This window comes from Chelon labrosus, assembly GCF_963514085.1.
Source record: "Chelon labrosus genome assembly, chromosome: 6".
NCBI classification, from domain to species: Eukaryota; Metazoa; Chordata; class Actinopteri; order Mugiliformes; family Mugilidae; genus Chelon; species Chelon labrosus.
In genome coordinates, this window is record NC_140342.1 from 13,614,351 (window position 1) to 13,631,509 (window position 17,159).

The following is a 17,159-nucleotide window of genomic DNA, read 5'->3' on the forward strand; positions in this document are numbered from 1 at the left end:
GTGCAATGGCAAGTTGTTCCACAGTTTGGGGCCAGCAACTGCAAAGGCCCGGTCACCTCTCATTTTCCTCTTTGTCTTTGGGACAACCAACAGTGACTGATCTGCCGACCTAAGAGAGCGTGAGGGAGTGTACGGCTGGAGCAGTTCGGACAGATACTGAGGAGCGAGGCCATGAATACATTTGAATACAAATAAAAGAATTTTAAAATCAATACGGAGGAGGAAGACATGTCTAAGTAACATCCACACAAATGCCAGGTCCAAAAGTTTCTCAGCAGAACATTGTATTGTCACTAGATGTTCAATGTTATTTACTTGTCCTGTCATTGGTTTTAATGTTGTGGCTGATCGGTGTAAATGATGAGCTAAAGAAAGAGGAAGACATCCCATCGTTCTTACTGTTAACCAATACAATAAAGAGGCCCAGCACAGTACATGTGATAGTCTGTACCTCAGTATTTCTTTAGATTTAATGTAGGACTGTTTTGAGCTGTGCACCAGTGAAATTTACTGAACTACAACCATGTATGTGAGACTGACTCACTCTGTGCAGTAGTGTTTTCAGAGATAGTGAATATCTGTGACACAAACACAGACAGTAAAAATGCTAGCCTTGTTACGTAACGACATGCTCACACTTCAGATATCAAGCATGACACCCGGAAACTAAACTCACAGCCTTTAGACCAAAGCTTGCAATCTGTACTCAAAGCTATGAAACAGAAAATAAAAAAGAGAAAACTAAAATATAAATAGAACTTAAGACGCAAACATATTATTCATGTACGCGGGCTGTGTATGTGTATTCCATGTGGTGGGTAAAATCTCCACATCCGCAAACTTGGATTCCCACGGGACCAAGTAAAAAAGCGCAGAGACGCTTTTCCATGTTTAGTCAGAGCCTCAGAAGCATTCAAGCCCTTGATCAGGAAGCCCACCCAAGTTTTACTGCACATTACATCATATCCTCCAAGTATATCCTTGCTCTCTGCACAGCTTTAAACAGGCCTTGATTATAGTGCCTTTGTTGATACTTTAACCACATCACATGGAGACTCACCTCCATTTCTCCACCTTACATCACCCTTTTTGAGTCAATATCTGATCTTCCGACATGCTAGCAGAAGCATTGACACGCTGTAACCCCATTTTAGTGCATGATAGAAAATAGATGACCCTCTCTTCAGAAAATCTGTTTCCTGGAGTTACATCATGACTCTGGGGCACAACGTCAGCCAGTCATCCAATAGTGCTCGGTGTAAAGGAGGCAGGGGCACTGGAAACAAATGAAGTGCAGCATTTTGTGTGCTGTGCAATCTCATGTCAGCGCTATGAATGTGACATAAAAATATCTGCTGCACGACTCTCTCTTTCTGATTCCCTTTGTCGGATTGTCTCGGTTTTGATCATGCAGCATTCACGCCTCTGTGGAGGAATAGCTTGAATTTTACATTTTCATAGAGGACTATAAAGACCAGAGAGTTAACTTTTAGCTCAACGTTGAACCGTGAATTGTGCCCAGATGTCTCATAAAGCTGTGCAAATACAAAGAAAACCCCCCGACTCCAACACCCCACACTCTTGTCAGTTAAATCCTCGTGTATGGACACATATAAAAGGATCAATGACAGCTCGGTAATTAACAGCGCGTTCCCGGCTTGATAACCTCCCGAAAGTTGCAGGGAGCGTTCTCTCACAGACACTGATAGGCAGACGCACGCCGTGTGACGGGGGGATTGAGGGTGAAAAAGAGGAAACAAAGAGTGATTTAGAGGGAGAGCCTAAGTTGTGCGCTTCGAGATAAAAGCAGCACTTTGCAAATTGTGCTACAGTCCGTGGTGACGTGCCACTTTACCGACTTTATTGACCACCTCTTCTTTTGTCCGTTTCGTCCCACATCAACCCGAGGTCTTCCTCTCCTTCACTCTCGTCTCAATTTGTGTGTCTCTCTTTTCATTGCTCTCGGGCCTCCTTCATCCACCTCCTCCCTCCCTCGTTATCTGACAGTGTGCTATTCTAACTCGATGCGCCAGGAAGCGAAATGGTTCATCTTTTGTTCTTGTTATCCCCTCATCTTCATGAACACCAGTGTGGGAGATAGGTAAAAGGCGGGAGGGGAGCTTTCGATTCAAAGAAACCGAGGTTGCACAACAACCATCATTTTGCTCGTCTTTATTCCTCCCTTCTCTTCGTTCTCCAACTAAACCTGTCTCCTCGCTCCGTCTCTCCCTCTCTCATGTTCTCCCTCCAATTAAACCTTTGCATGGGGCGCGTATGAGCAGGTGAGCAGGTGTCGTCACAGTTCCTGGCAGCTCTGAAGCGCTATCTACAGAAGAGGACGTTTAAAACAATGGGACTGAGATGAATGGGTTTGGCTACGTCTAATGACTCATTAACACACGATGTAAACAATTCAAGAGGGAAAAAAATAAACACCCACGGAGCAGCAGATGGGAAGGGCAGCATGGGCAGCAGCAATTTATTGCAGGAAGAGAGAGACAAGAGAGAGGAAGTTATTATTTTGGAGTGGATGTCACATCTCTGTGACAAAAAAAAAAAGTGAATGATTCTGCCTGCATGGAGTATGGGAGATTCATTTGTATTTATGAAGTGAAATCGCACGCTGCTCGGATGGATCTCACGGAGAGAATACGGCCCGGAAAAGCCTGCGTTATTATCTTTAAAGTCCAACTGTCTGCTAGCGTGCCGTATCTGGTCTGTCAATCACTTGTCCTTTTTTTTTTCCTTTGAGAGAAGTATCTGACACTTAAAGGAAGAAATGCATATTTTGTTATCTTGTAGTTCCACCCATGATTTTAGCATTCCCGTGCAGAGCCGACACACTGAGCCAGACAGCAGCCTGCTACACAACAACCCACATTATGTTTCCTGCTAAAGACTCCTTCTTATCTGACTCACAAACACGCACACTTTAGCTTGTCGAACAAAATGAACCATAACAAACACAGACTGAGGGAAAGTGTTCTGTTAACATCAGTCTGCAGACTAGATAACCGATTAATTAATTGGTCAGCTGCAGCAACGTAGCCTGCATGTAAACATAGCTGCAAATTTCCCTCGGGTCCTGTTAAATGTTGGTATTTTGTTCTCGGTGATGTAGCACAGGCACTGAAGCAACCTGCCAGCTGCTGTCAATCAAACAGACACGCTTCTCCAGCCCGCTGAGATGAAAACTATAATAACTAGAATTTCCCGTAAGACCATGTCTTTCTGTCTTGTAATAATGAAAAAATGATATGTCAATATGTTAAACTATAAACGTTAGCGAAGAGTTTTAATGTCATTTAAGGAGTTAAAGGCACTTTACAAAAATGGAACAGATTTCATTGAGTCGCAAGTCCTTAAAAGTACATTGAACTGTCAAAAATACATCAACTGCCTGAAGAATGAAGCTGATGGTTCTGTAATAGCAGCACTCGGCACATGGTGAACAACTATCAGCTGGAGCTCTGTGAAGCTGCCCGCAGCAAGCATCTCTGCCGCTTCAAAAACTTGCCAAGCACTTCTCAGCAAGTGGGCTCAGACACATCTGAGGGAGAAAGTCCCGGTGCTGCAGCCGGCAGGCTTATGGAGACACCCGCAGCAAAATCCCCTATTTTCCAGCCCTATAGCTTAAATATCAGCCTTTGGGGAGGCGAGCTGTCTTACTTGGTGTTGAACTCTTGTGGCGCAGAGGCCAGACAACAAAACAACTCTCAGCTGTGGTTAAGAAGCTTGGGAATCAACAGAGAGCACCACAACCACCACAGGAAATAACAAATATAAACCTGAATGCAGGAGGCTCATCCTCATTTGTGTTTTTTTTTTTTTTTTCCTGTCTCGGTGTTGTGTTCTGCATGCAAGTGGAATAAACATCTCATCCCGAAAGAAATGTTAAAACCTCAGCTACAACTTTTGCTGGCCTCTTACTCCTTGGTCATTATGCTTTTACATTTGCATGGATTCCACTATGTGCATCACACCAACCAGAAAAACAAACAGTATATCCCACGTCTGTTCTACAGGTCAGCCTTTAGTTCAGTAAGAACCCACTAATCACTAATCATCATTCCTAAAATGAACTGTAAATAGAAACGCAAATATCATATGCAAATGTATGTAGTATAGCAGTAATATATTAGCATGATAATATTTGATTATGATGCCGCTGGGTGAGAAATTAACATCTTCCAGAGAAAATAAAGCTTTGTGAAATTGGCTTTGAGGCATTTTTTTCCAGTTATTTCAGAATCCTGTCTAAAGACTAATCTTTTTACGATTACATCTCAGCTTTTGTTTACAGTGCTCGTGCACTACAATTCAAATAGATACAACTATTACTCTTTCAAAGATATGTTTTTAGGCTTGTTGTGTATAAACTAAACCAGACACCAATAATTCTTAACTCTACCTGAAGAGCATGTCAGACCAAGGCAGACATAAACAGAGCAGCAAACACGGTGAGATTGCGATTGATCCAAAGGTGGGTTACTTTACCAAACCAATCGATGGTCTCATCTTCTCTCATTGCCCGTTCAAAATGTGACATTTTTCTGCTGGAGCAGAATAGCCCCAGATAAAAACAGCCGTGAGAGAGGAACAGAACCAGGCTTTAAGATTTTAATTAGGAGGCTTAATTAACAGCGCTGGAAGATCTCTCTGAAGTTGTGGGTTGACTGAGGCTCCCCCTGCTGGGACATGCCATCATCAGGCCTGCAAGGGGATACACTTAATATATGCAGATGTACACATGAACACCCAGCTGTGTGGAAAGCCTATTGTACTCAGTATGCAGTGTATACTGCTTTAAAAAAAGCCTCAAAGGTGGTTCAGGATTAAGCTCAGGTATCATTCATCTTATTTTTTTTTTTTAATGAACGTACGTGAATTGAGGTAAAAAATTGACATCATGCCAATGTTAACTGACAAATGGATCCCAAAGATGAATGAAAAAACCCTTAACTTTTAATTAAAACAGACACCTTTCTTCTTACGTGGAGCAATCCGATTTACTTCTGTTTTCTCCACCTGAAAATGTTTACTCCACAATGTCTTGGCAAGAATACATTTACTCTATTCCAACTCAGAGAAGGAGAGCAACAAAGACAAGCACCCAACTGTTTTATTGAATCAATTAGAAATGATATCCAAAAACAGATCAAAATCCTTGTCCTCTCTGCTCACGGCATGGTGTTTCCTACATCACAGCAATTTCCCACCTCCTCCTCCTTTATTAGAGATTCTAACCAGGGTAGATGTTTTTTTTTATAAAAAATTATTTTCCTTTTCCTCTGAGAGGCTGAGGTACATGATGTTCCAGCAGAGCATCTGTTTCCAAATTAGAATCACCTTAAACTGTCAAGAACAGTTGTTAATATATGAGTTACTATATGTACTGTATGTACAGCATTGACATGGTTGTAGGTACACCTAATTTTCCTGAGCCCCATTTCTGTTCGCAGCCCTGATCCCATACGTTGTCAGAGCTGGTTTCTGTTTCGAGCAGTTCGTCTGTGCTGCAATGCAGGACAGGTAGTTCTGGTACTCCTTGGGGGATATGAACTCCTCCGCTGACTGAGGAAGATTTCTCCCCCCCCCCACCCCTGCAAAAACTCTAGAAAAAAAAACAAAGTTTACAGAGCTGCAACTCAGCTAAACTGGAACAATTCCTCCGCCCTTAACTTTTCACTCAATGGAGCAGCTGGTGAAGGTGAATTTACCCTAAAGTGGGGGTCAGCTGGAGGTGAAACAGGTTTAACAAGTTTAATCCTCGTTGTGTCACAAAAATATGGTCCCCCGTGACATACAGTATGTGACCTTCAGCTTTAACACAGAGGTAGATTTTGAAATGCACCTGGGTGGTACTGTGAAATGACACAACAACAATATCTCCTCCTGTCTTCAATACTGTGTGTCCCAAACATTTATACTATACATCTAGGGGTGGATAATGAAAGATGCAAACATCTGATCACAATAGAAAGCTCCTTCAATTAGAAGATCATCATATACACTGACATAAACTAAACCAGTTGATGACAGTTAATATTCATGATCATCCATCAACAAGAGTTACTCACTATTCTGCAGCACGCCATGTGTTTGTGCTTCTTTCTCATTGCTCCGTCTGTCTCTGACAGGCTCATATTAGATAAGGACTGCCTTCTTGACATCCAGCTACCATTCATTAGAGAAAATGACAACCATGTGACAGCGACAACACACACACACACTCGTATCAAACAACAAGTAATGCTCAATTGCTTTTTCTTTGTTAAGTCCTACACTCATCTAAAAATGCGTGTATCCATTCATCATTTTAACTGTCATTTTCCCAGGTGTATTTCTTCTTTGTTAGACATTATATATATATATTTTGAAAACATTTTTGCATAATTAAGACTATTGTTTGTAATAAACCTTATTCACACCCTGGAAGATACTGCAATTGCCTCATCTGAACCACTTTTGAAGCCCCCAAAACAACAGCATGAAATGCCAAATTAACATACGTAATTTTTGCTGTAGATTAAACTGAGCATCTGCAGGAAACCTACGCAAACACTGTGACCAAAAAAATAAAAATAATTAAATAAATTGACTTTTACACAAAAGGCTTTAAATCAGGGCTGAAAGAGCATCCTGCTGTTGGGCGCCAGTGCCAACCACTGAGTCACCTCGCCACCCACCGCGCCGAGACCGGCTGAATAAAATGAATACACACGCGTTTGGAGGTTGGTGATGACGGTGCCGCTTGTGAGGGGTCCTTTGGTGGCGTAGAGGGCTACAGAGTAGGTGGTGCTTGGCTTAAGGTTGGACAGCTGGTGCTCCTGCTTGTTGCCTTCCACCAGGAAAGTATCGGCTGTCACTGTAAAAAAAATAAATAAATAATAAAACAAGATGTATATTTACACCGTCCCACACTTTCTCTGCTAATTACATTTCTTTGAAAATGCACTCCAGGAGGGGAAAAATCACATATTTCAATCTCCAAGTCTGCACTGCTGGACCACCTTAGGGGGTCCTCTTTCAGTTTAGTGGACTGCTACATCAGTTATGCGTCTGATGAAAAAAAAAATACTTCTGGTGACAACTTAAAATATAACCTAATAAACTTAAAATGTAAATGTATTTCTCCACAGATCAGTTTATCAACATAACCAATATATGAGTGAATTCAGATAATTTACAAAGTAAATATTCATAAGAGGTCTCTGAACTGACTGAAAGAGTAGCAATTAAGAAAATTATAGCAGAACATTAGTGTAATACATTTAATTATCTAGCAGAGACATCTAATACAAGGCAGGCAGGATCTTGTTTGACGAGTTAAAGTTTTATGATAATGATGAGAGCTGCATGTGCTTATACATGTTCTGCTTACACTGGTTCTTAAATGTATTCCAGGCATTAAAATAAAGTAACCTGAACTCCATGACTGCGTTAACTTCACACCAGCAGGGGTGCTTGCCGTCTTAGATGCTATAACTGCATGTACAAATCATTTCTATTCCACGAGACACCATTAAACCCACATAAACTTTCATGACACCATGACGGGTTTGATTTTATGTGGGTGTTCCTGCCAATAAAAATCTATTTTGTCATGCAGGACTATACTCAGTGGAATATTTATTTATTGACCTTGGTTCAATGCATTAACACCCGGGAGAATTTGGCCACAACTTACGCTGCGCTTCTCAAAGCTCTGGCCAGGGCTGTATTCCAAATATGTGTCCGGCATACAAATACCGTCCCTGTATCTGAGATGATTTGGCTACAATCCAATCAGTCAGGGTGTAATTTACACTCTGACTAACAGCTGAGTAATACAGATTTCTCTGGATAACTCCAGGCATTGGCGCAGTGTGTGGGGTCATGTGCTAATGAGGAATATTTTTCTTAAGATTTTGTCAAGCCAGTTTATGAAAGTAGAGATAACACCGGCTGAGGTTGGTTTGTCGTGTTAACCTGTTGGTTTAAAGGATTTCTTAAGGCTAATGACAGCCAACTCTGGGTGGTGTATGTTAGGAACACAAGATTTCTTTGAAACCCTTAATACCTCCATATATCAGCCCCTCTAGCTTTGCACGTCAAGTGTCTTTAAGCCGTATCTGCAGCTGGCTTCCTTACTCCTGGCAGTCATCCACTTGGTTCAGGGAGCAAATTATAAAGTGGCTCTGAGGGGCCAAGCAATATGGCAATCTGTTACCTATCCTCGATATGGTTGTCAGACGGTTAAGACACGGGTTGCATCAGAAACGCATGCCGTGCAATAACTGCATTGTTTGTGCCAAGGCTAAGTAGTTCAACCGAGCATAATGAGCTGTTCTGAAAGCAAAGACAAATGGATGTATATTGCCTCGAAGGACGCATCACACTGATCTCCCTCCTTAATGGGAAAATCATGATAGTAGCTGTCACATCTCCACATGCTGCACCTGCTGCTGCTCATTACACATGCCACCTCTACTACTATATTTCTGTTCTTAAACTGTGTCCATTTTTCAATAACAAGTTGTTAGGTAAATACGTATTTGCAATATATAATTACAGCTTGCTGGAAGCCCTTTTGTCTAATTATTTTGTTTGGTCCATATCCATAAGTATCACACAGTTGTTGGAAATTTGACGCCTGAACATCCATGATGCAAATCTCTTATTCTATCACATCCCAAAGGTGCTCTATTGGATTGATGTCTGGTGACTGTGGAGGTGTCTGTCACGTTTAAGAAGCCAGTTTCAGATGGTTTTAGCTTTGAGCCATGGTGCTAGAAGTAGCCATCAGAAGATGGGTACACTGTGGTCATAAAGGGACGGACATGGTCAGCAACAACACTCAAGTTAACTGTGGCATTTGAGCCAATCTCAACTGGCACCAAGGGGCCCAAAAGCGTGCTAAGAAAATATACCCCAACCAATAACACCATGAGCAGCAGCCTAAACCGTTGACATAAGGCAGGAAGGATCCATACTTTCACATTGTTTTGCGTCAAATTCAGACCAGGCAGGTTTTTCCCAGTCTTTTTTGAGGCTACAGTTAGCAAGGGCTCACCAAAATTTCCTGTTCTAAGTTGACAAGAGTGGCACTCTGTGAGGTCTTGTGTTGCTGTAGCCCATCATCTTCAAGGTTTAACGTGTTGTGCCTTCAGAAATGCTTTCCTGTGTACCTCTGTTGTAAGAAGTGGTATTTTGAGTTACCGTTGCCTTTCTGTCAGCTGGAACCCCATCTGGCCACTCTCCTCTGACCTCTGGCATCAACTAGACATTTTTTTTAGCCAGGTGAGCTGCTGCCTGCTGGACATCGCTAGAGACTGCCCTAGAAATGATTGTGTGTGAAAACGTACGTGTGTTGCTGCCATGTGCTTAGAGGATTAGATTTTAGTGTTAACATGCAGGCGTACCTAATAAGTTGGCCAGGGAGTGTAGACAACGACAAGACTTTTAAAATGATGCTTAACAATATTGTAAAATGAACTCAGGGCATCATATCATAGTAGTCATCCTGGCCACAAGAACGAATGTAAGACATCAAAGAAAAAGTTGTTGATGATTTTTATCCACATGATTTACATAGACTCATCTGCTTCAATCCATCCATCAATTTGTTGTCTAACAAACAACAAAGGAATGACAGCTCACCCTGGTTGTGTGTGAGGGTCAGCACATAGTTGTCGACGTTGGAAACGGGCGGATTCCATCTCAGCAGGGCTCCTTGTGGAGTGATGTTGAGGGCTGTCAACTCAGCTGGCATATCCATCGCTACGAAAGAGCATAGTGCAAAGGTTCAACAAAAAAAAACATTTATCATCAAGCGATCAATTATCACATTGTGAGATATTTTCAGAGACGTACAGCTAATTGTACAGTTATGGATTACAACCAATATAAAGTCACAGTGTTTCCTATACATTAGCATAGAAATACACTCATAAACCTCTAGTTTTCTACTTTTAAATATCATCAAATGTGTGTGATAAGGTAAGATTATGATATAAATATCTAAACAGCTGCCTGTGAACTACACATTGATGGATGATTCCACTGTCTGAACCTTGTTGTCAAGCTACTAACTGAACTACATATCAAAGCTCGGAAGGTAGTCTTCAGCTGTGGGTGTTCTCAGAAAAAACACACACACAAAGAAAAAAAACTCAAATAATTTGTGTAAAACGATGTCAGAATTAATACATGAACTCTTGAGTGCCAGAAACAACTTTTTTTGAGTTTTGTTCTGACACACAAAATGGACAGAACTTTCCTAAAGGTCTTCCTGAAATGTTGCATTCACAAGATCAGGGCAGATGGACGTGCAACACGACAACTCTGGCTCTCTGGAAATGGCTGGCTTATTAAAAGTCTGCGCATAAATGTCTACACAGAAACTTTCTCTTTTTTGTGGTATTTTGGAAAGCTGCTTTATCATTCATTTGAAAACAAACTGTGTTTTTATATATCTGCCTTCGTGTGCAAACAGGTTGTCATTTTGTACACAGTGGATTGTAATTGCATTCACAAAAAGACCTAAAATATAATTTAGAAAATCTTGTACGGAAAAAAACATTACATTCACAGTGGTTAATAATAATAATAATACAATTTCAATCACTGCCTCCCCATAGAAATGATGAAGTAAACTAGGCTACAGAAAATCTCCTGAGCTTACGGTTTCTCCACCCTCTTCGTAATTTCATTCTCAGACTGCTGGACATGCCAAAATTGAGTTTGAATTTAATTATACCTTTAACCTCAGTGTTCAGACCCCAATTTCTCCTCAGGCGTGTTATTTTGGCACGGCAGAGACCCAGGCAGGAGAACACGGACCACTGCATGTGATCCAAAGCTTGGCCCAGATGAGGTAATTAATACTGCCCTGCCCTCATCAGAATAAAAAAAAAGACTTGCGCTCATTAGCACACAGAAGTGAGTCAGAGTCTTTCTTATCGCCGCGACAGATGAAGAAACCTGATTAAAATCATTACTTTAATTGCAAAAAGGTTTAAGTGAATTTTAATGGAGGCTTGCCAAGTCAATTAGATTGGCAATGGAGATGGAGTAGAGACGGCCAAAAAATAAAAAATAAACAGGTCATCGTCCTTCATCAGGGTCTGTGATAATCCAATCACCACTCCATCTCCTGATTGGACTGGTGAATCACAGGCTTGCACTCAGATTCGTGTCTGAAAGCCAAGACCTGGTGCTCAACATCCTGTTTGGAATTCAGGACAAAAGAAAATAATTTGGGAGACGCTGCTATTTAACTTTGGGATGGTGCTGCTGCGGTGCAGTCTCGTATTGATGCAACCAAAAGTACTGAGCTGACACACTGTTGCCAGAATCAAGGCCATACAGGAGGAGACCAATAATGATGCTGAATTTAGCAATAAAATCCTGCCGTTCCCAGCTGTGGTGGCTGGCCACAAGGTCACTCAGCTTTGTGCTGCGACTGTGGCCATTACACGGACCGAACTGCAGCTGACAGTACGGTTAATAGAGACACACCGCGCCAGCCTACTGCTGCATCCCCTCTCATTACTGTGGCAGAGCGAGAACATGTATGTTATCGCCGTGTGAACACGTTCTGCACATTAACTCCGCAGCTACGCTGGATGTGTCTGAAGGTGTGAAGCTGGTGTCATGTCGACGCTCGCGCAGACCATATTTCTACCTGCATGTGAGCTGTGTTGTTGGATTTTAGATGAGGAATATATTGAATGTGGATTTAAAACGCTTGCTAAACCATTTATTAGAATTACATCAGACATGACCAGTCATTCCTTCCAATCAATAGGTAATGATTAGTTATTGGTTTTGTGTCATTTGGTAGCTGAACCTGACGGTGCATGATCGTTACGCTAACACAAAGTAAGAATTGCAATAACAGCTACATACCACTAAAGGCTCTTTTAGAGTACTGCTGTACACAGACATCGCAACCTAGAAGACGAGTCATACAAACGTTTGTATCTCCGAACCTCCTCAGTTAACCTTTCCTCGTTGTGTTCCATCTCTATTGATCCAAAACAATCAATTCGAAAATTGCGGAGACGGAGAAGCAACCGGAAATACTAAAGCAGAAACACGCTACTGCCAAGCGGACCAATCACAGCTCTAGCAGTCTGTGTCGCTGCGGCACGTAGTTACATTTCTGGCTGCGTACGGTCTGCGTACAGTCTGTGTATGCTCTGCACTGTCGGCATAGCCTCTGCGTCAATTTAGCGCGGAAGCCTCCACCTACTCCTGCTTTCGTGTGAGATTACAGTGAATTCTCTAAACTCGGGTGGCATGAGACCTTCAAATTATTGCAATACTTTGTTCAGATTTATTCAGAGACTACTTTAAATAACGAATGTGTTGTTGTAAGTCTTTTAGCTGTCTTTTTGTGACATGCTAAAGGGTTTAAATGACCATCATTACACCTTTGATGAACCCTAATGTAAGTGTTCTCTCGCAGCACTAAAGTACATTTCACGCTGAGGGTGTAACATGTGTAGAAAACAGCAGGACACCAAAGAGAAGCCAATCCAACAGGCGTTGCAGTCAGACAAAAAGAAAAAGCTTTCAAGGACTGAACACAATGAACTCTGATGTGACGAAGCACGGAAACTTACCGCAAATGTTCTACAGCATACACTTTCATTTGCCGCCTCACCTTTGAGATTTCTCTTCATTCATACTTATCCGTGCTAGTTCTCTTTTTGCCACTGTGAGTTAATTAATTTTGATATTTTAACACCACATCCATTCACACAACATATAAACGTAGCTCTCCATTTTCTCCTGAGACAGCTGGTGGAAAAAGATTAGGACAAGTAGGGAGGACTTTAAAGGCCTTTCATTCAGACTACATTTTTGGGAAGAGTAATACTTTACTAGGGGTCCTGACACTTTGCTAATGAGCACTGTCATTATCCTTTAAACAGGGCTTCACATAGTCCATTTAGTGTCAACCCTGCCAAATTCATCTCAGATTAGCAGTACCTGCTGTGCTGGCAAAAAGAAAAATGGCTCCCTGCTTCCTCAGCAGTAATTGATTATGGAACTGGACTAAGTAGCAACTGCGGTGTTACTCAAGTCATTACATACTTGGTCAGGCAACGTTGGATTACTTGTCTAAATCCCTTGTTTATGTATTGTTGTTGAAAGCAGAATTAAAGTGTCCCTGGTCGGGCATTGTGCGATGTGAGGGAAATGTTATTTAGCATTTCTAACAAGCTTGACTTTGGAGTTATGTTCTTTTCAGGCTATTACAGCCCCGACGGCTCTGCTCATTGCAAGTACACTGGGATTGTTAGGAGAAGGAGCTGATAATAAAGCTCTGGGGGAGGAGGCGAAGGAAAGTGAAGGCAAGAGAAAGAGTCTCTTTAGCTTCTTTTTTTTCTCACTGGATTCTTGAACCTGGCGACTCTGGGTGAATCAGGTCTCATTGGCATGCAAGCACACCTTCTGCTCTCTTCTCTCTCCAATCCTGTGCTCTCCTCAGCTCTCTCGCCTTTTACTCTCTATCACACACACACACTGCAGATTATGCATACGGCACTGGGAGAGTGTGTTAATCTTAGGTTGCTGGAATTACTTCACAGAGAAGAATTGTGTCTCTTTTTCACGCGTGTGCGACAGTGCTTTCCTAATTTATGATGGGTGAGAAATAAGGTGGGAACAACAGAGGAGGAAGTTTACAGAGAAAATGAACAAAGGAGTGAAGAATAGAGAAAGAGACAGAATGGGAGAGACAGAGTGAGGCATAACAATACTGAAGGATCGAAGTGAGTCAAAAGGATAAAGAGATAAGCATAGCTGTAAAGCTGCGAGAGGGAAAGATTAGAGGGAGATGGAGTTGGGAGTAGGTTACCAATTACTGGGTCATGAAGTGGACATTTTCATCCGTAGCAGGAGCAAACACCGCACCTCATGAAATGCCAGTGTTACCCATAGATTTTGTGTGACGCGCAGTGCTGTTGAGTCTGTTACCCTTTTTAGCACGTATCTCCCGGAGCGCAGCTGTTATTGTAAAACGATTGTTCTGAAAGTCTGCAGGAGAGGAAGTCCTCATTTATTTTACATGGCAAACATTTTGTCTGTGCTTTCCTCTCGCAGCAGGGTTTTTTATTTTTTATATTATCAAAGAACTGCAGTCAAAGGAGTGCAGGATGGGATTTTATAACATTAGAGCAGAAAATTACAAAAAGCGCCCAGCCTCCCCAGCCAACCTGCCGCAAATACAAAGGAAGCACTTTGCTAATTCAAGACGCAGCAACGAGTTGATTGTCAGAAAATTAAGCGGAACCTATTTTGATTATTAATTTATTGACACTTAATTGTTTCAGTTTTCATTCAGTCTTCCTTCACGATGCCTCTCAACTGTGACGACAGGCATAAAGGACATCACATCGACTATCTTAAGGTGTCTGACTGTTGGAAGGACAAATAAAAAAAACAAAAAAAACTGAAGACATCACTGTGGGCTCGGCTAAATACAATAATGGCATTTTTACCCTTATTTTCTTCTTTCTGATAGAATAAACATTATTTGGTTCAGTCTTTGAACTAGCAAACCAAATCAAATCTGACCCAACATGTCCTTGCTACACAGAATTGTACATTATATGATTCATTTTCCACTAATAAATTGCGTTTTATACTCTACTTGCTAATGGCTACCATATTTCTTCCATGAGGTACACGAGGCAAGGTCTGGAAAAGTCCATTTCTGCTGGTTGGAGAAACAACTGACTTCATCCTTCTTTCTTGACACTGAGATAAAGGCCACAGGAGCTTTTGACATGTGTGTAAAGGATGACAGATGGTCAGGGGAACAAATGAATGAATAAGTGAAATTGAATGTCACGTGATTAGCGTAGATGCTGTGTATTTGGTGTCTACTCAGCAGGACTGGGTATAGCTACCGATTTCCTGAATCCAATCAATTTGATTCATTAAGTCCGGATTCGGGTTTTGAAACAATTTTACTTTAGTTACGGAAGAAATTTTCACAAAACTAATGTTTTGATTGGTTTTAGAGATTTTTGGTATTACCACAATATTTTGCCTCTAGCTGGCAGTTGCATATAACTTTGCTTCAGTGCAGCTCTTCTCTGTCATCATACCTTTTAAATTAAAGCTTTCAGCCAGAGGGTACTATCAGAGTTGTAACTTTTGGATTTTGGACGTTTTGGATCTCCCTCACACGTCGACTAATCTCACTGTGAAGATTTCTCACCAGAGGATGCAAGAAATGGCAAATATTTGATGAATCGATATGGGATCTTTCAAATGAAGATCGATTTGAACCGGAAGATAAAAAAAATTTAAACCCATCTTTACTATTTCGTATATTCACATACTGAATAATCCTTCCTTGTTTGGTCGTACCTGTGAAGACAGATGTGGTGACCACTTTGCTCTCCTGACTCCCCCTGACAGCATTGAGACTGATCTCGTACTCCGTGGCAGGAAACAGACTGGACAAGGTGTAGTTTGTCACATCGCTGTCAATCACAAGGCTGTCCACTCGACCTGCAGGAGATATCAGAACTGTTAACATCACTCTGGTGTTTCATTTCTCCGCGCACAGCGCCTCTGACACGTGTGCGTTTTGCATCACAGAGCTGACCTTTAAAAATACAGAAATTTAATTAAAAATCCAATTAATGTTCACGATGAAATGCTACAATTAATTAGGTATAACAAGGTGTGTAACAGAGTGCTCTACTATGAAATATATCTTAGATCAGAGAGACCCCCTCTACAGCAAATGTCATGTTCACTTAACTGTAACAAGAAGCAGCAGTGCGCTGTATATGGTAATATAATAAATACAGTGTTATTAAAATGCAAGACACGCATCACAGTAAGTAGAGTAGTGAATGTTACCTCTGGCCGATTGGTAGGACAGCTTATAGTACTCAAATGGAGCCAGTGGTTTGATCCAAGAGATGGTCACTGCGTCCTCTGTCACATCTGACACCGTCATCTCTTTTGGGGGATCCATGCCTACAAGGAGGTCAAGGAAACATTAAGATATGGTCCAAATGGTTCAAAACAGATAAAAATAAAAGGACAGTTTTTCTTTCATGGTTGGCAGAGTTTATTCTGGTCCAAAAAGTATAATGGGGGCACAAAAATCGAAAGAAACGCAGCCCTTGAAGCCCCATGTATTTCAGTAATTTTTTTCTTCTTTGTCCACGTTTAATCTTCTCCTCATTATATTTTCATGTCAGACCTGTCCTTGTGTCTGCAGAATCCAATGCATTTTTAATGCTAATTTGAATTTAAAAAGTATAAAGTCAAAACATTTTCCACTAGAAATCAAGCATCCAATTGAAAGAACATGCTGTAGAGGCTGCTCCTGCTAACAGCACGTTTTATACGTCTCCAGGGACTATTGTGCTTCCTTAGAAAAGGAACTAACTCAAGAGAGGACCTTGACTATTAGACATATGCACCTAATGTTATGACAGGTCTCCCTTGTGTCTCCAAAACAGTTGTGACTTAAGGCCTTTGGGTCCTATTGGTTGAGGGGAGGGGCCTCTGTGGATCATCCCACAGATACTTGATCAGTTTGGGATCCAGTGAATTTGGAGGCCAGGTCAACACCTTGTGCTGGTTTTCACATTTTTGTGTGTGTGTGCCTGTGCCTGTGTCAGGCTGCATCCTGCTGTGGATGGCTGCTGCCATCAAGGAGTGTCATTGCTATGGGCTGGTCTGGTCTAGGTGGGTGGTACATGTCTTAGTAACATCCACACGAATGCAAGGTCCAAAAGTTTCCCAGCAGAACACTGAATTGTCACAAGATGGTCAATGATCTTTGGTCATAATGTTATGCCTGATCGGTGTATATCAAGGTACAGTTAAACAATAAGAAAGTTTGACAAGTGAAAGAAGTACATATATATATTACTTCTGACTTCTGACCATGTGCAAATCAATTGTAAACCAACTGCCCCCCATCTGCTGCCCTGCTTTAAAATAATTACAGCAATTATTCACAAACAGAGGAAACAGTAGTATTTATTTAAGTTGCTATTTTTTTATTCATGCACATCTTACTAATGACGTTTGCTTTAGCAACAGCAGTGTGCACGCATATGAAAAACGGATTTTCTTGTGAATGTTCACGAATGTCTGAATAGGTAAGAGTAAGTTCACAACAGAAACAA

At 41.4% G+C, this 17,159-nt stretch overlaps 1 protein-coding gene across 1 annotated transcript in view; it reads right to left on the minus strand.

Moving 5' to 3' along the window:
• The window catches only part of tnr (tenascin R (restrictin, janusin)), a 64,562-nt gene that overhangs the window by 16,485 nt on the left and 30,918 nt on the right, over positions 1-17,159 (minus strand). The window contains exons 18-21 of the mRNA XM_084546800.1: positions 15,874-15,993; positions 15,373-15,516; positions 9,643-9,762; positions 6,725-6,868 (exon numbers count right to left, since the gene is read on the minus strand). Coding sequence (XP_084402926.1) covers positions 6,725-6,868; positions 9,643-9,762; positions 15,373-15,516; positions 15,874-15,993 — 528 coding nt within the window. The remainder of the gene's footprint in view (positions 1-6,724; positions 6,869-9,642; positions 9,763-15,372; positions 15,517-15,873; positions 15,994-17,159) is intronic.